Here is a 24,219-nt window from a genome sequence, read left to right on the forward strand (position 1 = left end):
AACACTGTAATTAGAATAGAGTCAAAGGTTAATCCCAGAATTTCTAGACTGCCGATTTATGAGAACAAAAATACCACTGGAATGCTTGTGGTTTCCTTTTAAGGTATGCTAAATTTATACAGTAACTCAAAATCCAAATCTAGTCTTCCGAGGTGTTATTATATACATGGCATAAGTTTACTACCTAACATAGTTGCTAAGCATGAGTGTGATGCAATGAAGAAGCATTATAAAATTACTATAAAATATTTTTTAGAATCTCAATTTGGTGAAAGATATCATCCTCTTAAATGTAAATCTATCACAAGTTGTTGTCAACTGGAAGCTCATGGGATAAAGTTGCTGGTAGACAAGTTTTGTGACAATGGAAAACAAAGAGAAAAAAAGCTACCATAATAATTATAATCTTGATTTCTGGCTCCTTGGAAAGGAGAAAATCTGGCAACACTGAGCTTGCAAATTGAGAGTAATGATTGTATAGCAGCTGCTCCCTTTAGATGCATCAAGTGCTCAACAATTCACCATGGTCTCTACTACTCCTTTTCTCTCCTTCCACTCACTTCACTTACTTCCTATGATCTCACTGGTCCCTGTAGATACTGGTCATTGCAATCTCTATGACTCAGTTGGTCACTAAGTTTTTAAAATATTTTTTATTTACCTTGCCATATATGTTCTATGTTAAATGACTATTATTCGGGATGTTGTGCATTAAATTTTAAAATATAGATATTTTAAAATAAAAAGATATCAATTAAAGAGAGCAAAATGCAAATGTTTACAGAATTGGTAGAATTTTAAGAGTAACCATTCATTTTATCAGCTATAGAAAATATGGAATAAGTACAAGTATTTGGTGCTTTGAGATGGCCACAATTTATTTTTCTGAAAAATATTAGGGTGTTTCCATTTCAAATTGACTGCAAAGGTCATAGCATTATCATGGGAAAGCCTGAGAATTTAGATTTATCTCACCTTCTGTCTTTAGATTTTAAAAAAATTCTATCTATGAGAGGAGAGCCAGTGGTAAATCAAAGTTTATATCTTATTTTGAATTCCTCTTACTTAGAATAACCATTTTATACCTCAGTTATATACCACTTAATACAGAGATATTCTTTATACCTTTCTTACATTTGAGATCTAAAGATTTAATTAAATAAAAATACAGATTTAAAAAATTAGCAATGATCATGTGAAATTAATATCTGGGTGTATCTAATGACTGAGCGTAAAGACCATTTTCTTAGCTTGTGAACATGTCTTTGTCAAAATTAGATGAAAAAAGACAAAATGTCACTTTCAAAGATACAAAATAAAATCATATACTTAAAAAAGACAACTTGTATGCACCCCTATGTTCATAGCAGCACAATCTACAATAGCTAGGATTTGGAAACAGCCTAGGTGCCCATCAGCAGATGATTGGATCAAAAAACTATGGTACATCTACACAATGGAATATTATGCTGCCATAAAAAAGAAGGAATTCTCATCATTTGCAGCAACCTGGATGGAATTGGAGAACATCATTCTGAGTGAAATAAGCCAATCAATGAAAGAGAAACACCACATGACCTCACTCATTTATGGATAATAAAGAACATTATAAACTGATGAACCAAAAGATAGATATAGAGTCAGTAAAGCAACAAGCAGACTGTCAAATTACAGCGGGGAGGGTAGAAAGATCTGGGGAAGATAAGAGATCAACCGAAGGACTTATATAAATGCATATAAGTACAACCAATGGACACAAAACTCTGGGGAGGGAGGGCATGCATGGGGGGGGGGGCAATGGTATATGTACACAGATAATAATTTAATAATAAAAAAAAGACAACTTGTTTTCTTATTGCAAAAAGTCTTAGATTTTTTTTCAAAAATAAATTCACTTTATTATAATAGGCTCTGACAAGCTGTGCTTAGAGCTTGTTCATATATATATATACTAGAGGCCCAGTGCACAGGATTTGTGCACTAATAGGGGTGTGGCCTGTGGGGATCAGCCCACTGCGGGAGCAGCTGATCATGCCAGTCAGCTGAGTGGCTATGGACTCATCTTCTAAGCAGTTGCTACTGCTGTGGGAGCACCGCCCATCCTGGTCAACCAAGCGGTGCTCTCAACTATGGGAGTGCACTGACCACCAGGGGGCGGTCCCTGCATTGAGTGTCTGCCCCCTGGTGGTCAGGGTACATCATAGCAACTGGTTGGTCATTCAGCTGTTTGGTCACTGGGCTTTTATTATATAGGAGATATATACACTGAGTGGCCAGATTATTATGATCTCTGAACGCATAATTATCTGGCCACTTAGTGTATATCCTATATAATAAAAGGATAATATGCAAATTGTCCCCTTGACCAGGAGTTCGACCAGCAGGCAGGCTGGCCAACTGCCCATGTTCCCTCCCCCTGGCCAGGCTGGCCAGACCCCACCCATGCACAAATTCATGCACCAGGCCTCTAATACACACACACACACACACACACACACACACACACACACACACACACTGAGTGGCCAGATTATTATGCGTTCAGAGATCATAATAATCTGGCCACTCAGTGTGTGAGTGTGTGTGTGTGTGTGTGCAGTGTGTGTGTGTGTGTGTGTGTGTGTAATCTCTTTAATGATTTCAGAGAAGAAGGGAGAGGAAGAGAGATTGAAATATAAATGATGACAGAGAATCATTGATCGGCTGCCTCCTGCATGCCCCCTAATGGGGATCGAGCCCTCAACCCAAGCATGTACCCTTGACAGTAATCAAACCTGGGACCCCCTCAGTCCACAGGCTGACGCTCTATCCACTGAGCCAAACCAGTGAGGGCAGAGCTGGTTTTCATGTATCAGCAACTGTAAGACATGAGTAGTGAGATCTATCATTCCCATACATGCAAATGTAAAAATCACAAAGCTCAGCAGTAAGGAATTGCCCATTTGTCCCATTGCAATTAAAATTAAAAAGAATAAACAGTTTCTGAGAAATTTAAAGATTGATCTAGTGTGAGTTTTTTTCTATAAGTTTCAAATATTAAACTGCCACTTCCATTAATCCCAAACAACAGGCATTTAAATCAATAAAACTCTAATTGAGTACTGTTTCCAACAATGGGTCAAATTTAACTCAGAGAGCATACCAACACTGTACTCAATTTCAACTTTGCCCTGGTGACATCAAATTGCATTACAGATAAATTAACAGTTGTGAACATTTTTTGCTAGTATCCCTATCCTATAAAGCCTTTAAAAAAGCAATTTCAGTGCCTATCAAGGTAGAAGTCAGCAGTTGCAATTTTTTAATACAGCTGCAAAACAATAGGACCCATTAATAGCTGAACTTTTGACAGCACTATTCATGATGATTTATGAGTTTGTATATAATTTGATTATTCTATTCATTCTGCTGATTACTATTTCAGCTAATAAAGTGAAGGTCACTTCCAAAATAAATCTTCATTACATTTCACAGAAAGTAACTGCTTCCAACTAGTTGTTTTCTTTAATTAAAAACTAATGTAACTAGAAAGAAAATAAACTTTAGGGTTACTACATGTGTTGTTACAAGAGAAATATACTGTGTGCATGTAATGTGTCCAAAAGAAATCCAATAAAACAGAAAGTATCTTCATATTTTCAAAAATAGAAGAACTATTTTATACATATTCATTTGTACAATTTTTGAAATTATAAGAATAAAAACTGAACCATATTACTAGGTTAGAATTTGAAAACATAAAAAAAGTAATCTTTGAAACATTCTCCAAAGTCATAAATGTAAAATGTAAGGCGATGTTTTCATTTCTAAAATTGTGTGTGTGGGATTCTGTTTATGAAAAATGAACAGTAGGGCATTGCCTTAAACCAGAGTTTTTTCTAAAGGTGGCAAGAGACCTTCTCTGCCTCTGAAGAAAAATACTGGCACAAGGCCCTGACAGCTTTGGCAAGAGATCAGAGGAAAAATGGCAAGGGCTCACATTAATATATTATTCGCATTTAATCTATTTTTACACACAGAACATTCTGTGTCCTGGATTTAATGCTTCGTTTTATTATTTTTTTGAAGTTGTCTAGACCTTCAGCTGAGGTCCTATCATCAAAGCTATTGAATCATACAACTACATCAAACTAATAAACCAAATTAAACATTATGTATATTTTCCCACAGAAGTACAGCAATAGTCAAACAGGAAATCATATTTCAAAAGCTAGAAAAGTTTGCAGATAAGAAATTATTGGGGCACAGTGTTGCTGTAAACAAACAAACAAACAAACAAAAACAACAGGTAGCAATTATTTGTATGCTTACAAATGGCCTCACTTGGGGTACTATAACAAACACTAACTTGATTCATTGTTCATTGTGTCCCTGCCATAGTAACCTTTCTATATCCCAACAGACTCCATCTTAGACCTCTGACACAGTGCCAGCTGCTTAGAAGGCTCCTCACTCAGATCTTCAAAAGTGTATGCCTTATCATCATATTTTGGTGTTATTACATGCAAATGACAGCCTCCTGAGTGGCCTTCCCTGACCATCAGAGCATCTGAGGGGGCACCTCCCTACTCCTACCAATAGTCACTTCTATCATATCACCCTATCTTTTCATCATTGTACATACACTCTCTTAAATTAGTTGTCCAATCTCTCTGTCCAATACTCTTTAACATCCCCTCCCAAACAGATATGTTCTTTTTTCAACAATGTATGTCTAATACACACAGAAGTTAGTGTAAAGCATTCTATATGCTATTTTTAAAGATAAATTTTTATTGCCGACACCGGTTTGGCTCAGTGGTAGAGCGTCGGTCTGTGGACTGAAAGGTTCCAGGTTCGATTCCAGTCAGTGGCATGTACATTGGTTGTAGGCACATCCCCGGTGGGGGTTGTGCAGGAGGCAGCTGGTTGATGTTTCTCTCTCATCGATGTTTCTAGCTCTCTATCTCTCTCCCTTCCTCTCTGTAAAAAATCAATAAAATATATTTTTAAAAATATATATATTTTTATTGATTTCAGAGAGAAAGGGAAAGGGAGAGATAGAAACATCAATGACAAGAGAGAACCTTCCCCCCCCCCCCCAACTGGGGACAGAGCCCGAAATCCAGGCATATGCCCTGACAAGGAATCAAACCATGACCTCCTGATTCATGGGTGGATGGATACTCAACCACTGAGCCATGCTGGCCGGGCATTATATATATTATTTAATGAATTTCAATTTTTAAAAAATATATTTTTATTGATTTTAGAAAGGAAAGGAGTGAAATAAATAGAAACATCAATGATGAGAGGGAATCATTGATCGACTGCCTACTGCACACCTCTATGGGGATCGAGCCTGCAACCCTGGTATGTTCCCTGACTGGGAATTGAATTGTGACCTCCTGGTTCATAAGTCAGTGCTCAACCACTGAGCCAAATCAGTTGGGTGAATTCTAATTTTTATTCTAAGTTTAAATATGATAAAACAAAGACACCAAGTCAATGCTCCCGTAAATTTTCAAATAAAAATTATTAGTTTTAGGTCTTTGGTTAAAAAAAAAAAAGTTAGTAACTGTTAAACACATTTCTAACAGGTCTTAAGTGAGTGTATGAGTGTGTGTGTGCGTGTGTGTGTGTGTGTGTGTGTGTGTGTGTGTGTTTGTGTGTGTGTGTGTTTTCAGATAAAATGCATACAGCTACAAGAAAAGTACAAAAGCTGCAAATGTATTTGTGGTAACAAACAATGAATACCTGGCACTTTTACTAGAGTCCTCTTGTGATCAAGACTACATATTTGTAACACACGCTTAAGGGCTTAATCTCTGGACAAGAAAGATATTTTCAAAAGGGACATATTCACAATGGGTATGAAAATGAGATAAAAAACAGTACAAGTCTAGAAGTTCTCAAAAACTTCTTTTATTTTTATAGGTTTATTTTAAAAATAGAATTAAAAAAACCGAGAATAAAATATGTAAATCACATTCATGAGAGGAGGAGGTCTGTGGGGTAAGCTAAGAATATTGATTCCTATAGTGGCGGTTGGGGTGAATGGAAAGGGGAGAATAGCAACACTGTTTTTAAAAAAATAAATTTTATTGATTTTTTTTTAAGAGAGAGAGGAAGGGGTTAGGATAGAGAGATGGAAACATTGATGACAAAGGTAAGTTGATTGTCTGCTTCCTGCATGCCCCCTACTGTAGTTTAGGGATTGAACTTGCAACCTGGGCATGCGCCCTGACTGGGAATCAAACCAGGGACCTCTTGATTCATGGGTAAATAATCACTGAGACACACCAGCTGGGCAAAACATTGCTTATTTTTAATGGCAAATATATGAAAAGAGTCTGGAAATGCAAAATTACTGTTCTTTGACTTATTTTCTAAAATCAAATTTGGGGAGTTGAAGTAACTAGGACTTAAATATTTATGGCTGGACAATGTATAGTGATCAGTGAAGACATCTCTAAAACTCGTGTACACATGACATGCTTACACTACTAAACTATGACAGGCTATACTTTGTTCAAAACAAAACAAAACAAAAAAACAATTCTTACCCCACAGGGGTGGCTAAGTGATTGAGTGTCAACCTATGAACCAAGAGGTCACAGTTCAATTCCTGGTCAGGGCACATGCTGGATTGCAGGCTAGATCCACTATAGGGTGCATACAGGAGGCAGCAGATCAATGATTCTCTCTCATCATTGATGTTTCTATCTCTTCCCTCTCCCTTCCTCTCTCTGAAGTCAATAAAAACAAATTTTAAAACAGAAGAAAACAACTCCTTCCTCTTAGTGAAGCAGAGAGTAATAAACGAAAATGCTCAGTTACAAACAAAACAAAATAAAAATCCCTGTGATGTAGAAACATTTATTTCAGTAAAACTTCGTTTCTAATTTAATAATCATAATAACTGTGATTTATAAGAGTAGTCTTTACTTTTTTTCAATCTTTAATTTCTTTATTGATTAAGGTATTATATATGTGCTCTCATCCCCCCCTTAACTTCCACCCCCTCCCTGACTCTTGCCCTCACCCCGCTATTGTCTGTGTCCATTGATTGGGTTTGTATGCAAGCATACCAGTCCTTTGGTCTTTACTCTTGTAAAAAGGAGCATATAAACATATAAATAATGAAATATTTATACTATATATTATAGGGGGGAAATGCTTTAATTTTAACAGCTTGACCTCTAAAATATGCTCTCTCCTTCACACTAGAACCTTGTGATAACATTTTTTTATTTAAAAGAGGGGGGGTGATCCTTTCCCATAAGTTAATTTATTCAATGTATGAACTCAAATTTACTATCTCTTTATATTTATTTATTTATTATTGAATTTATTGGGGTGACATTGGTTCCCTCATGGGAAATTCAGATTTTTACCAAGTTATTTGTAGAAGGATCTGTTTCTTCCTTTGCCAATAAACTATATAAATATTGAAAAGAGATAAACATGATTAGGACACTAAAAGCCATGGTAAGGGAAAAAAGCTTTAGAATTTTTAAACTTATACAACAACAATGAATTTGTTTACAAAATGATAATATATTGAGCAATCTGGAGGAATTGTTTTAATCTTCAAACATTAAAGTAGTTTTGAGACTATAAAAAAAATAAGGCTGAAATACTTAGTAAATAATAAGAGGAAAGCCACTTTTAAACCAAACCAAGCCCTGCAGGTGTGGCTCAGTGGTTGAGCATCAATTCATGAACCAAGAGGATCCAGATTTGATTCCTAGTCAGGGCACATGCCTGGGTTCTAGGCTCAGTCCCCATTGGGGGATGTGCAGGAGGCAACCAATTGATGTTTCTATCTCTCTATCCCTCTCCCTTCCTTTCTCTCTAAAATAAATAAAAATATTTAAAAATAACCATCTCATCAATTTAATTGTTATATTCTTCACACATTTGGTATTGTGAAAATTTCTTATCATAAACATGAATTACTTTGATAAACAAAAAAAGAAAACAAATATTTCCTTTCAAGAAAAAGTAAAGGTCTACTGTTGCAAGGTTTAGCCAGAAAATGTATAGTAACAAGTTAGGAGAAAAAATATCAAAAGAATAAAGAGAATCCTATGTTTTCTTAATATAATATGTGTCTGTCAAATCTCAGAGGGGAGGTGAGGGTGCATGGGTGGGAAGAGATTAACCAAAGAACTTATATACATATATGCATAACCCATGAACACAGACAATAGTGTGGTGAAGGCCTGGGGGGCTTGGGTGTGGGCTAGAAAGGGTCAAAGGGGAGGTGGGAAGGAAATATCTGTAATACTTTCAACAATAAAGATTTTAAAAAATGAAAGTAAAAACACATCACATGTTATTTCTAATACACTTGCACAATATAGATAGATTCCAAAGGGATGGATCACAAATTGCTTTTGAATGATCCTTAAAACGTTAATCTATGCGAAAGCATATTGTTACCTTTTAATTTAATCAAAGTAAAATATCAGCTCCAAATATTGGACTGGATACATATATCACTCTTGCCCTATACAAAGCCAGCCACCTTTCACTCTAATACAAGTTATTAGAATTATTTTAAGATCTGAAGTAGTATACATATGTAACCTAGGAGAAAATGGCTAGGAAAGTTTTTGTACCTACCTGAAAATAATATATCACCTGAGTTAGTTAGCATTGAAGGGGGCTATTACTAAATTAGAAACTCAAACTGTATAATTTGTGTAGGCAATATAATTCTAATATATTCATGAGAGTCACATTAAATGCTCCAGCAACACACTCTTAAATAGAATGTAATTTTAAATAAGAGTTTCTTCTCAAATTAAGTCTTTTCCTGTCAAAACCTGAGGAATAATGCAGGCAAGGACACAAAAGCATTCCATTGCTTTATTAACGATAATGTTCACTGATCTGTGAATAACCTGGAAAAAAATGAAGATTATTGAGTTACTTTAGCAATCTATCCATCCATCACCACAGAACAGGTTTCAAAATGATGAATTACCTCACCAGCCTGCTGTTTATCCCATGCAACACTCTCTCCTCAAGGAAAAAACAAACAAATGATCATACACACATCATCATGCTCACCCTCTATACTTCATGTATAATCTCTATGCCAATATCAACTAGTAACCAGAGGGAAAACCATCTGTAAAATTATATACAAAAGATTCAGAAAATGAGTTATGCTGCTGTGCTTACTTTATCCTCCAGGATCCTCGAGTTTGTAAAATTGCTATTCAAACAACAGTCCTCTAACTTTTGGGAGACAAGCTTTTAGTTAATCTATTTCACACTGCTATGAATCCCCTTCCTAGAAAAAATACAGCTATGCCCAAAATCTGGCATGCAATTTCAGGGTATTTACCCCCAAATTCCTGAAACCCAGGTGATTGATTCCAGGCATTGAATGTGAAATTAGGAACCCCTGAATTTAAAAAACTCCTCTTACAATACCCAACCTCCTACTGCTATCTATTTTAAGCTGAGATATGTTTTGAAGACGATGATTATAAGTTTACTTAAGCTATAATTTAAAATAGCCAAATAAAAAAACTAAGAGGGCTGTAATTACATAACTTTTTAAATGTATGGCTGAATAAAAGTAGGAGAAAATATACCAAAATGTTGTATCATTATTGTTAACAGGTTATGGGATTTAAGTTAATTATTATAATAATATTAATAGTTCTGTTCCTGTTTTCCAAATTTTCTGCATATGAAATTATATTTCTTATATAAAAAACATTTTAGCATGATGATATTAATAATAGGAAGTGGTTAAATTATGGTACATACATCTGTATATCAAAGAACGATTCAACCGTTTAAAATTTTATAAGTATGCACACATATACCCAATTATACAAAGATGTTTGTACAGGCATGGAAAAGACAGAAAGATATGCAACTAACTTAGCAATGACTAACTCTAGGGGTGGAATTCAAGGGTGGGGAATAGGGCTTGTATTTCTTCCTAAGAGTATATGTGTTTTCTTTTTTCAGTATTTTCATTTTTTTCTAATGACTAAGATAGTAGGTTACTCAAGAATTTTCTCCTATATGTCAGGTAATTTGCTAAATGAACTGCATAACTTATTCCATAAATTCAAATGCCAAGATATTTTAAACTGTTCTCTTTAATTTAAAGAATTTTTACATAGCTCCAGATTTTTTAACCAAAATTGAGTAATAAGATTATAAGAAAAGACTGCAAGAACATTTTATTCTCTCTGCCTTTAAATATTTAACTAGAGTAGACTATACCAATTCAATATATACTGATTTGCACTAAACCAGTATTTCTGGAATAGGAGTTATTTTCACCTATGGGACATCTGGCAATTTCTGGAGACATTTTTGCCTATCACAAGTAAATGGGTGAAGGTAGTGGCACCCAGTGGGTAGAGTCCAGGGATGCTGCTAATCATCCTATGATGCACAGGATAGCCCTTTCCCAAACACAGCAAACAATTATCCTTCCAAAAATGTCAACAGAGCTGATATTGAGAAACTCTGACCTAAACCAAGAGCCTTTAGAATGACTGTGTATCTGTCCATGTTCAGTCACAGGTGGTGTCAGACCGCTAGTAGATTGGCACAGAGTAAGCCCAATCATCTTACTCTTTACAGGATATGTATTGGTTAATAGAGCAGTCTGAGATTCCTATCACTTCATCAAAGTGTCCTCTATGTGCCTTGATTGAATTAATTTCATGTTATATTAGTTTAGGCTTCTTCTAATCAGTTTTGAGTACTAGTGGGTGCCATTTATACCTAAACTGCCCATTCTGAAACCTGAGGAAATATATTTTCTTATTCTCTAATTGATCCATAAATATACATTTTCTTTATTCCACTAGAATAAACACTCTTGACATGGACATCAAAGGCTGTTGCTGTCTGTTTTTTATATGTATTCACTACACTTAGGAGAGTACTAGGCAGAGAAGGGAAGCTAAAATATATAGCTACTGAATTAAAAGTGGAAAAATTAAAATAAATTAATAGCAAATAATAGAGATGGTTTGTCTCAAGTTTTCTGCCATTTTACTTACTTACTTAATTAATTAATTTATTAACTAATTAATTAATTAATGTTGTTTTCTTATTGGTTAGAATTAGGTCCAGGGAGCCATTCCCCTGGTTGCTTCATTTTAATAGTGGTCCATCAGCAACACCTGGAAACTGGTTGCTTCATTTTAATAGTGGTCCATCAGCAACACCTGGAAACTTAGAAATGCAATTTTCAGGTCCCACTCCAGATCTATAAGACTCTGGGATGAGACTCAGCAATCCACATGTTAAATTCCGACATAGGTGAAAGATTAAGAAATACTACTCTACAGTTTCTTTAATATGCAAATGTTGTAGCAATTTATAAATACTTACTATTCCTTTACCCATCAAGTACATAATGAATCAGGGTTTTAAAAAATTATTATAATATTTTATAGACATAAAGCATATTCAACTGATTGAACTGAGGTAGAAAAACCTTCCATCTATTTTAGTAAATAACAGGTTTTTGAAACACAGTCATGTCCATTCTTTTACATATTGTCTATGACTGCAAATAGTTTCAACAGAGACCATAAGACTTGCAAAGCCTAAACTATTTACTATATGACCCTTTACAGAAAAAGGTTGTGGGCTTCCTAGATTAGAATACCAAATCTTGTTCAGTCCCTAAATCAACCTCTTACTTGCTCTGGTGGCATTCTACAACAGCAGCAGCAACAATAATTATTATAATATTAGTAACAGTAATAATAACAGATAACATGTATGCAGTACTTATTAAGGCAAGTGCTGTTTTAGGCACTTTCCAATTATTAATTTAATTTAATCCTTACAACCTATGAGGTGCATACTGTTATTATCCCCATGAAAAATGAAGAAACTGGAATATAGAAAAGTTAAATAACTTGTCCAAGGATACACAGCTAGTAAATGGTAGGACCAGGATTTTACCCCATTGGTCCAGCTCTAAAATGTACCCTCCTGTTGATTATTTTATACTAGTGGCCCAGTGCACGAAATTCATATACATTAAAAGGGGATTAATTAGAGGAAATATTTTAATATTGCTATTTGACCTTTCTCTATAATAGAAGTGTCAGAGATGAAAGAAAATTAGTAAAATGTATATATATGAAAATCTTCCTCCTGTCAGAGTCTGGGGTGCACCACGGGACCCAAAGTCAAGTCCCTACCCACCTATGTGCACCTCAAAATCGCATGAGACCAAGATCTGGCCCGTCTCCCATTGGGCTAGATCCAAACCTGGCCAGTCCCAACCTTGTCAAGCCCCCTGGGGAAGGGGGTGCAGCCTCAGGTCCCCTGGCCTGGTGCTGGGGTAGGGGGTGTGACCTGAGGTTCCCTGTCAAGGCCTGCTGGGAGGGAGGGGTGGCCTGAGGTCTCCCGGCCTGGTGCCAAGGCAGGGGGCACTGACTGAGGTCACCTGTCAAGCTCCTCAGGGTAAGGTGAAGGCGGGGGGACACAGCTTCAGGACCCTGCTGATTCTTCGTTAAAGCTGGTTACGGGAACTTGGCCTCTGCTGTGGATGCAGCCATCTTGTATTACGGACCCCTCCCCCCAACCCCGTGGACACTGCCATATTTGTGGTGGAGTGATGGTCAATTTGCATATCCCCTCTTTGTTATATAGGATTTATGAGTTCTCCATGCCACCATACTATAGATATATGTTTGCATTTTTCCCAATTACAGTTCCAATAGCAACATTTTCCAAGTTTTCCAGTAACCCTACAGTCTTTAGATACCCCAAACACCTTTTACTTTAATTGAAAATTCAAAGCAGTAGTTCTCAATCTTTCTTTTTAGGTCATGGATGCCTGTGAAAATCTGATGAAACCATGAATTTTTTTCCAAAAGACACACATACAACATCTTGTACATGAACTCCAAGGACCTATTGGCCTTAGAATAAGAACCTTTGACATACTATATCAATGCAGTTTTACTCAGCTGCAGTGTTGTAAAACAATAGTATGTAGTGATCCACTATGAAAATATTTCTTGTTTAACCATATGATTTATGAACTCAATGTTCAATTAATTTATGTTTCTTTCAAATTCACTTTAGCAATGTTTTAACATTTAATAAATATTTCAAATATTTAAGGCTTGATCCAATAATCAAGCTTTACACAAAGACACATTTAAACTGATCAATTCCACCAATTAGACATAGGGCCAGTTTATGAACCTACATTTAGGTATATCTTGCAGTTCTACCATGATGGCTTGGGAGCATTAAACAGAGAAATGCTAACTAATCTCCAAAACCTAACTGCTAATGGACTCATATCCACATTAGTGTTTATTAAATGTACACATATAGTTATAAGAGTGGAGGGGATATTGATTTGCTCATGGTCTGTTTTTCCTTTTACTTTATCAATTAAGTAAAATGGGAGACGTTTAAAGATTTTCTTCATTTATCTAAATCAATATTTGCTATTTGGCAGAGAATCAGAACATGTTTATAAAACACCCTAAGAACAGCCCTTATTCTCTCCAGCTTTCTTTACGAAAATGACTATGTACTGACAGTAAGAAAAAAAAAAATCACAGCAAATTACAAGTTGTCAAAAGCTGACAAATATCACAAATATTTAAAAATCCCCCCAAATCTATTTTTTATTAATTACCTCCTTTTAGTGCTTACAGAAAACATTGCTTAAAAATTATATAAGAGGTGAGACATAAAAAAAATGCCTGGAAGACATAAAAAAAATCAGGAAGTCTGGTTTCTAGACTCAGCGTCTTTTTATGTTAAGTTTCCTCATTTGCAAAATTAGACAACCAGTCAAAACAATATAAAAGCATTCTTCCCACTCAAAATTTTTTTGTTATATTACTACCAGCATAGTAGGGAGATTTTTTTTAAAGTAGAGAAATTAAAGGAGAATGTTGCTGAAAGGAAGAATAATAATGTACTGTCAAATTAGATCTATAATCTAACCAATACTTGTTGGGTGAAAGGGCAAGAACATTTGGTGCAGACACTAAAAACCATCTCAATTTTGCTCTGACTTCACATGCAACTGAATATATAAACTAATAAAAATTTCCTTCAATATAATCTGTGGCCAATTTTAACTACCCTCTCTTTACAAAACACAAGTAACAATTTTTGGGCAATCTAGGTCTATCTATAAAAAAAATGTAAAGTTTGTTTGTGTCCACTGGTACTGCTCCATTTCACAGGTTATGAAAACATGACATAATATATAAAACCCACTCTGAATCAGAAAGTAATTCTAAAGGCTACTATGTTACCAACCACACAGATAACATAAATGAATTAGTCAGTTAGGGCTTAAAGAGAACTTCTGTTTGGAAGATATATTATAAGAGTTTAAAAACATATATACTACATACATATACTGTTATGTATGCCAGAAAAAATATTAACCAACTAATATATAGTAGGAAAAATTCTATGGCTTGCTAGACTAAAAAAACATACTGGTTTCAATGACTTTTCTTCCAATATGGTCCAATTTATGTATCATGACATATTAATGGGTAGTAGGTAGTATAATAAAAAGCATCATTTTCTTTGCTTAAAAATCTATTTAAATTTATAAAATCCTCAAAGGGCATTTATTCATGAAAGTTATCTCTAGTAGTTAAAATGTTATACTGTTTATGCAGAATTCATTTAGAATGCAAGGATACGACTTACAAATGTCTTTGAATCCTTCACATAAATATGCATGCATGCCATTTATAACAGTAGCCTTGATGAGAACACACTGTAACTGGCTGAGAGAAATGCTTAAGAGGCTTATATTAAAACAGAATATAGAATGGTGGTTAGAAATCATAGAACAGGTGACACCTAATTCTGATAACCTGGTGATAAAAAGTGTATACTATGATATATAGATGGTGATAGTGTTAGCACTTTAGGACATAAACACAACAATATTTATATGAAATTATAAAGTATTATACAGGGAATCAAATATTAAATTAAAAGTTAATATGCCCAGGCCACATAAATGCAGTTTTATTATAATTCACAGACTCTTATATGTCATATGTATGAAGAACTCAGAGTAAGAGTAACTTTAATTACCAAAGAACCACTCAAAATTTAATATACTACTTCAATTGCAAGACAAAACTTTTTTTTTGTTTTTAATATCTATCTATCTACCATCTATTTAATATCTATATATTATCTATCATCTATTTAATATCTATATATTATATATAGATCATTATCTATCTATCTATCTATCTATCTATTCATCTATCTATCTCTCATCTATTATCATCTCGCTACCTATCTGTACATACATTTAATTACAACATTCCTTAAAAGTATCACTTTAAATTTGGAAGGGTGAGGTATAAGTTTTATAACAAACATTAAATCTGAACCACACACAAAATTCTGAGATAAGTTCTGAAGAAGATGAAAAGATATGGAAGGCTGATTAAACCTTAGCCTTAGGAGATTATGATACTGTTTGGGGAAAAATGTTTTCTTGTCTAAGAATTAAGACATAAGGGTCTCATTATGAAATTTTATATCAGCACGGGAATAAAAATAAATAAAAGTTTAAATAAAACTTTTAAACAGATTTTCCCATAAAAAAACAAAAAATAAGCAAAACCAAATACCTATTTAGAAAGTGTGTAAATTAGGAAAGAAAATATAGAAATTTAGTGCATATGGAGATAACCAGCGATGTTTCTTATTCACATCAATGTTTCTCTCTCCCTACCTCTCTCTCTCAAATTAATTTAAAAATGGAAAAAATAAATTATGTTAAATATTTCATTTTCATAATGTGCCAGTAAGGAAGCCAGGGAACTTCAGCTCATTCCCCAATGATCTGTTTATTCTGTCCCTGTATTACTTACCCTAAAGTTCTGTTAAAGTTCTATAGGAGTGATTAACAAATGGCACCATGAGAAGAATGTGGCTCCTTTTGAATCAGGCCATGCCACAGAAAGATGAAAAGTATGAGCAAGAAAATGATAGAATTCCCATTAGTTTCAATTGATAGGAGGTCCTCAGGTCCTGGGAGATATGACACTCCTTATCCATTCCTACTTAGGCAACCAATTAAAGGAGAAAGAGCTTGTCTGGAAATATACAGACCTATCATATTCAGAATTAAGTTACTTTCAAATTATAAAATTCTCACCTCCATTCATAAAATCACATAGGTAAGAAATATAGATTGAGAATACCTATTTCCACTTCTAGCAATACATTAGACGGGAAAGTGTAAGGAGACCTCCAGTTGTAACAAAAAAAAAACCACCCAATTTCTTATATTAAACATAATTTTTATTGCACTGAGGAGATAGAAGGAAATAAGAGGACTGTCCACAGGAAATGTGCCCCCAAACCCAAACACATATGCGCATATACATGCACAGAATAAGAAAATGCTGAGCTGAATTCAAAGCTTTGAGCATCAAATATTGCAATTGAAAAAAAGTCAAGTCTTATTGCCCATATTAAGTGAAGATGCACTAAGAGGAGTGGAAATGATCTCAAGAGTTAGTGCCTTCTGACCGAAGCAAACAAATAATTCTTGAAAGGAAACATCCTAAATTTGGGTTCCGAGATTTTCACAGATTAAAGTCAATGAAATATAAACTCTCAATCAAAGGTAAACATAGCACAAAGAAATAAACCATTAACATATATCAACAGAAACAACAGATGGCAGAATATAAAATTTCTTTATATAAAAATGAACAAGCAGAAGAGAATATCAAATAATGATAGAGAAGATTTGGGGAGGAGATGAAAAATAAAATCATTAAAGGCAAAAGTCAAAAGACTTAAAGTACAGATTAGTCATGGGTGAAGAGAATTAATAAGCTGGAAAACAGATATTAATAAAGTATTCAGAATGCAGTGAGAATGACAAGGAGATAGAAAATATGAAAAATAGATTAAGAAATAGGAAAGATATTATTAAAAAGGGAGGGGAGAAATATGAAAGAGAGAATACCAAGTTCTAAAACATATCTGGTTGGGGTTCCAAAATGATGAGAAGAAAGGCAATGGAGGAAAGCAATAATTGCAAACATGCTGCTTGATAATTTTCCAAAATAATAAATGACAATTTACAGATAGAGGAAATGCAATGTTGTTGTTTAAACCATATAAAATTGTTGGTCAAATGGTTTAATATTGTTAATTTCATATGGTTCAGACTATATCAAGCTAGATAAACATAGTGTCCCAAAAACTGTATACACACTTACAACAGCTGATAACTCAGTTTTCACTCCGTTTCAGAATTAACTGATTTAAAATAATGGGTGAGACCAGATTAAGCTTTGAACTAAGAAAAGTTATCCTAAAGTGCCACTAGAATTTTTCTTAGGGGGATACATAAAGATAAAGTTACAAAACTGGCAACAGTCAATGAATTGAAGGTACACAAATACCGATAGAAATGATTCTTGATGTTTGCAATTCCACTGTTTCACGTTATCAGCAGTGCCTAGACCAGATAGGTTATCAGTGTGAAAACAGGCACTGATAAAAAAAATTACGCATTTCTGTAGATTCTTTTAAATCTTGAAAATGAATTATATGTTAATGAACACTGATGTTGTAATCATTCAAGGTGTGTATATATTTTGTGGGACATCCTGTATAAAGGAATTTTAAATTCATTGGAATGAAAATGCAAAACGCCAAAGACAAACTATCTTAAAAACAACCTGAGAGAGAATAAATTTCACTTATAAAGAAATGATAATTAAGCTGACATCAAGTTTTTCAAAAGCAAAAATGGAACTCAAATATCAGTGGAACAAATTTTCAAAGTACCAAGAGAAATATTTAAAGTGGTGAGCACACAATGCAATATACATATGCTATATTACAGAAATGTGTACCTAAAACCTATATAATGCTAATAACCAATGTCAACAGAATATATTTAATTATTAAAAAAATGAATGGAAACAACCAAAGTGTCCTACAATAGAGACCTGGATAAAGAAGATGTGGTACATATACACAACAGAATGCTACTCAGCCATAAGTAAGGATGAAATATCACCATTTGCAACAACATAGATGCACCTTGAGATAATTCAGTCAGAAAAAGCTAAGAACCACATGATGTCACTCATATGTGGGACATAAAACTGAAACTCGTGAACATAAACAGCAGTATGGTGGCTGCCAGAAGAAAGGGGGTTGGGAAGAAGGGGATCCTAATATATGGTGACAGGAGAAGATTTGATTTGAGGTAGTGGGCATAGGGTACAATATATAGATATTGTAATATAGAAACCCATACCTGAAACCTATATGTTCATGTTGACCAATGTTATGCCAATAAATTAAATTAAAATATGAATTGCCAACCTCGAAATGTTTACATAGCAAATCTTCATTCAAAACAGAGGCATAAGTTATTTTCATATATGCAAAAACCAGGAAGCATTTACCACCAACAGATATAAAGTAGAGGAACTTTTAAAATTACATACTTCAGAAGGAAGGAACTGATTTTCATCCTGATTGGTAGCAGAACAAGATTGTCAGATGAAAATAAAAATATGTAATATGTTATTTAAAGCTCTAAATACAGACTCAGAAACGTTTTAAAAAATAAAGGGATAAAGATATAACGAACAAATACTCAAAAGTTGAAGTAGCTATTTGAATATCAAAATAGACTTTAAGAAAAATGTATTACTAAGGATGAAGAAAGTAATCAGATAATGTAAAATATTAAATTAATTGGGAAGACTAAACAATTATAAAAGTAAAGTTTGAAAATTACAACTCAAAGCTTGACTTATTAGACTCCATGTACCAACAACTAGATAAACACATTCCTCTCGAGAACACATGGAAAAATTATAAAAATTCAGAACATAATAAGTCATAAAATAAAGTTCAAAGAATCAGTAACATAAAAACAATTTCTAGACACAATACAATTAAATTAGGTAAGAACAGAAGAATCAAACAAATTAGCTCTTTTAAAACACCTCATAACAACTCACAGGTTAATGCAAAAATAATAATGGAAATTAAGATACATAGGACTGCTGAAACCGGTTTGGCTCAGTGGATAGAGCATCTGTCTGTGGACTGAAAGGTCCCGGGTTCGATTCCGGTCAAAGGCATGTACCTTGGTTGCAGGCACATCCCCAGTGGGGGTGTGCAAGAGGCAGCTGATCAATGATTCTCTCTCATCGATGTTTCTAACTCTCCATCCCTCTCTCTTCCTCTTTGTAAAAAAAATCAATAAAATATATTAAAAGAAAAAGATACATAGGACTACCAGTAAAAGATAATAAAAATAATCCTATATAATAAAAGCCTAATATGCTAGGTGTCTGGTCATCCAGTAAACCAATCAAAGTATAATATGCTAATGATATCCTAAGGCCACTCAACCACTCGCTATGACATGTTCTGACCACCAGGGGGCATATGCTCAACACCGGATCTGCCCCCTGCTAGTCAGTGCACTCCCACAGGGGGAGCACCACTCAGCCAGAAGCCAGGCTCACAGTTGCCAAGCACAGAGGCGGCAGCAGTGGCGAGAGCTTTCCCACTCCGCAGCAGCACTAAGGATGTCTAAGCCATCAGTCGGACATCCCCTGAGGGCTCCTGGACTGCAAGTGGGCGTAGGCCAGGCTGAGGAACCACACCCCCAAGTGCACAAATTTTGTTCACTGAGCCTCTAGTACTTGTTATAACTGTGTTAAGATTCTAAACAATAGTGAGAACTATAATCATAAATGCTTACATTATAAAATAAAAATAAAGATGACTGGAACTCACTGGGTATCAGACTCAAAACTGACAAGGGGAGGAGATAGGAGGGATGAGCTGAGAAAACCCAAATAAAGGAAAATAAATGATTTGATGAAGAGCAGAAGTTAACAAACAAGGACACAAATGATAACAGAGAGAATAAAAAACCCCAAAAGTTAATACTTTGAAAACATAATAGAGACTGTGAAACTTGTCCAAGAGTGCATGGCTAGTAAATGGAGGAGCCAGGATTTATATCTACACAGTCTGTCTCCATAGTCCAGATTCTTAACTACGGTGCTCTACTACCATAAAAATGCTATGCATAAAAGAAAAGATGGCAATACCTAATTACATTAATCTTTCTTTTAAAAATAATTTTATTGATTTCAGAGAAGAAGGGAGAAGGAGAGAGAGATAAAAGCATCAATAATGAGGGAGAATCACTGATTAGCTGCTCCTGCACACCCTCTCCTGGCGATAGAGCCCACAACCTATGCATGTACCCCTGACCAGAATCAAACCTGGGACCCTTTAGTCCACAGGCTAATGCTCTATCCACTGAGCTAAACTCTCTAGGGTTGATTAAATTAATCTTAATGATATCTATGCATCATAAATACTATAAGGCAAGATATACATGAGACATATAACTGAGAAAAGATTAGTGTTCAGAATATATTAAACTTCAATAAGAAATCAATAAGAAAAAGACAAATGGGCAAAAGACACTAAGAAGCATTTTCCAGAAGACAAACAAATAACCAATGACCATAGGAGAAGACATTCATAAGTAATCTGGATAATGCAAAATAAAAACACAATGTGATATAATTACCAATTTGCACTTTGTAAAGTATATGATTGGCTAAACACTATGCTCTATACCTAAAACTGATAAAAATAATATTGAATGTAAACTGTAATTGAAAAATAAAATGTAAAAACACAATGTGATGGTATTTTATGTAAGATAAATTGACAAAAATTAGAAAATATTGGCAAAGATGCAGAGCTGTGGGAATTCTGACATACTGTTAGGGGAATGTAAACTGATACAACTCTCTGGAGAAATAACTGGGCACTATCGTAAATGAACATTCATATATCTATCCCCTGTCTCAGAAATTCCACTCCTAGGTATGTATCTTAGAGAAACTCCTGACTATGTATATCCTGAAACACATACAAGGATGTTAATAAAAGCAAAAAACTTGAAATATCGGGTGTCCATAAATAGAAAAAAAAAATAAATAAATTGCGCTATGTTTACAATATATAATTCCCAATGTATAGCAATGAAAATAAATTTACTATAATTATACACAAGGATGATACTATGAAACATAATATTGAGTGGAAAAAGAAATATACAGTATGATTCTATTTTTAAAGTTCAAAACAGACCAAACTGAATATATCATTTAGGTAGTAAGTAAGTATGCAGGATGAATGTTTATAAAAGAGTAGAACAACAAAGTATATGTTTGAAAATACTAAATCTTGAGTAAATCTAATGTTTGTCTTTCTAATTTTCATCCTTTATTCAAGTATCACCTTAATAAGAAACCAAAGAACCAATGGCAGTCTTACCTGCAGAAACACTGAGGGAGCTCCCCTTGGCCATATAAAGGAAACAAAAAAGGAGTGTTGCCATAGCGCCCGAGACAGTGAAGAAAGTTCTTGGTAGCTTTGAGTCCATCTAAGGTACTGCTGGTTGACTTCGGTGTCATTGCAATTGAATACAGAACAAAATGTTGGAGGTTCGGAGTTAATTTTTGAGTTTTTAAATATTCAGAAAATGTAATCTCCTCATAGGCTATGAAAACAAAGATGAAAATTTATCAAAAATCAGAACTAAATTTCAACTTAAAACTATTAAACAAAAAATGAGATCAAGTCTGTATAAATACTTGTCAAAGAAGATGGGTGGCAATAATATTACATTTTGGATAAAAAACAGTGATTTGGGCCGGGACCGGTTTGGCTCAGTGGATAGAGCGTCGGCCTGTGGACTGAAAGGTCCCGGGTTCGATTCTGGGTAAGGGCATGTACCTTGGTTGCGGGCACATCCCCAGTAGGGGGTGTGCAAGAGGCAGCTGATCGATGATTCTCTCTCATCGATGTTTCTAACTCTCTATCTCTCTCTTCCTCTCTGTGAAAAATCAATAAAATATATTTCAAACAACAAAACAAAAAACAAACAAACAGTGATTTGGGAGTACTGGGGACTAGAAATATCAACTGGATTGATGGTACAATTTTTAAACTTTAAATGATGAAACTTTATTTAGTATTTTACAAATTCAAAAAGTAGAAAAGCATTAAAAAACTTACTAACCATCACAATTGCTTTCTGAGGTTGATAGTAAAGTTACCTCACTATATCATTAAAACTGCAGAAACACACACACACACACACACACACACACATTTAAAAAAAGACAACAGTGTGAAGATAGTGAGAGGGAAAGTAGGGTGGAGAATAGATGGAGGTGGGAAAAGGGGGGGGAGGAAATGGGAACAGAGAGATTTTGCTTGGAGCAATGGACGCATGACGCAGTTTGTAAATATGTTGTTGAGCTATATATATCTGAAATTTGTATAATTTTGTGAACAAATGTCACCCCCAATAAATTCAATTAAAAGATAAAATAAAACTGCAGAATAATACCAATAATTGTATTTTGAAATATTAAATATAACAAATGAGCAAGTTTTTGATAAAAATAATAATAGAGCAGTACTTGATTTGTTGAAATATATATACTTTTATTAAATCTAGGAACAGTGAACTTAATAAAGTAATGAAATTTAATTTCTTGATAGCTAGTGGAAATGATCTTACTGCCTTATAATCACACCACAAAAGATAAGAGACTCCTGAAAAATTCCTTTAGACCAGGGGTGGAGAATTTCCAGTCTGCAAGCCATGTAAGGATGACAAAATCATTTGGTCTGGCACCGTAAGGCATTAGGGGTGAATTTATTAAATGTTTGACCAAATATAGCAGACTTATTTTTAAGTTGAGAATTTTGCATGGCCCTCGAATGAGGTTATAAATATCCAAATTACCCTTGGCAGAAAAAAAGGTTCCTCAGTCCTGTTAAAACAAGAACAGAAAAAATATAATTGGACCGTTAGTCTTAGAAAATACAATTCCATGACAAAACACAAAAAACTGCCGAAACTGGTTTGGCTCAGTGGATAGAGCATCGGCCTGCAGACTGAAAGGTCCCAGGTTCGATTCCCATCAAGGGCATGTACCTTGATGTTTCTCTCTCTTTGATGTTTCTAACTCTCTATCTCTCTCCCTTCCTTTCTGTAAAAATCAATAAAATATATTAAAAAAAAAACTTTATAGAAATTATTTACGTAAACAAAAATTATGACATTTACTGAGAGAGTATGTTTTCACCACTATGAGAACAATTTGGCAGTATCTAATGGACCTGAAGCTGTAAGAGCAAAAGCTACATTTTTTTAAAACATTGTATTTATTGAGGTGACATTGGTTCACAAAACCATACAGGTTTCAAGTGTTCAACTCAACAAAACATCATCTGCATATTTATTAAAAAATACTGCTGTAGTTCTCATTATAACTTTATAGATGAATTGTCGATGGTATGTTCTTACTTTAGAAAACTTTCCTATCCCAATGCCCTTAAAGTGTAAAGCTCTGTCATTAAAGTGATACATTCAATTTTCAACAAACTGTGAAGTAACTGGCCCGAGATCACACAGTGAGATGGGTCAAAGCCAAGACCAGAAACCACATATTCTCCTAATCCAGTGGTTTCCACCATGTCATCTAGGCTTTAAAAAAAATCAATCAAAAATAAATAATTCAATATTCTAAGCACAGTAATCCTATAAAAATGAAAAAAAACTATATATTTTTATTACTGATGAAAAACATGAATGATACAATGCAAAAGAATACAGTATTCTCTCCCTTATCCATTGATCTGTTTTCCATGTTTTCAGTTACCCACAATCAACTGCAGTCCCAAAAATATTAAATGGAAAATTACAGAATTAATTTATAAATTATAAATTGCACAGTTTTCAGTAGCTTGTGATGAAAGCTTGTGATATCCTGATCCACCCCACCCCATTCCACCCTGGACAGGAATCAGCCCCTTTGTCCAGCATATTCACACTGCATACACTGTGAGTTATTCATTCAGTCAGTAGCCATCTCAGTTATCAGATCAAACATCTCAGTATCACAGTACCTATGTTCAAGTAACTCTTATTATCACAGTACCTATGTTCAAATAACTCAATAATAAAAGGCTAATATGGAAATCGACCAAATGACACAAAGACTGGTCGCTATGACATGCCCTGACCACCAAGGAGCATACATTCAGTGAAGGAGCTGCCCCCTGGTGGTCAGTGCGCTAATGGCTAATCAGAAGTCCTGAGCCAGGTTTACAGCC

The 24,219-nt window shown here is 34.5% G+C and overlaps 1 protein-coding gene across 1 annotated transcript in view; it reads right to left on the minus strand.

The window, feature by feature from the left end:
• Nucleotides 1-24,219, minus strand: part of LOC311614624 (rab proteins geranylgeranyltransferase component A 1-like) — a 117,085-nt gene that overhangs the window by 26,853 nt on the left and 66,013 nt on the right. The window contains 1 exon segment of the mRNA XM_084869684.1: nt 21,364-21,589. Coding sequence (XP_084725810.1) covers nt 21,364-21,589 — 226 coding nt within the window.

Source organism: Pipistrellus hanaki (genome assembly GCF_964339955.1).
Source record: "Pipistrellus hanaki genome assembly, chromosome: X".
Classification (NCBI taxonomy): Eukaryota; Metazoa; Chordata; class Mammalia; order Chiroptera; family Vespertilionidae; genus Pipistrellus; species Pipistrellus hanaki.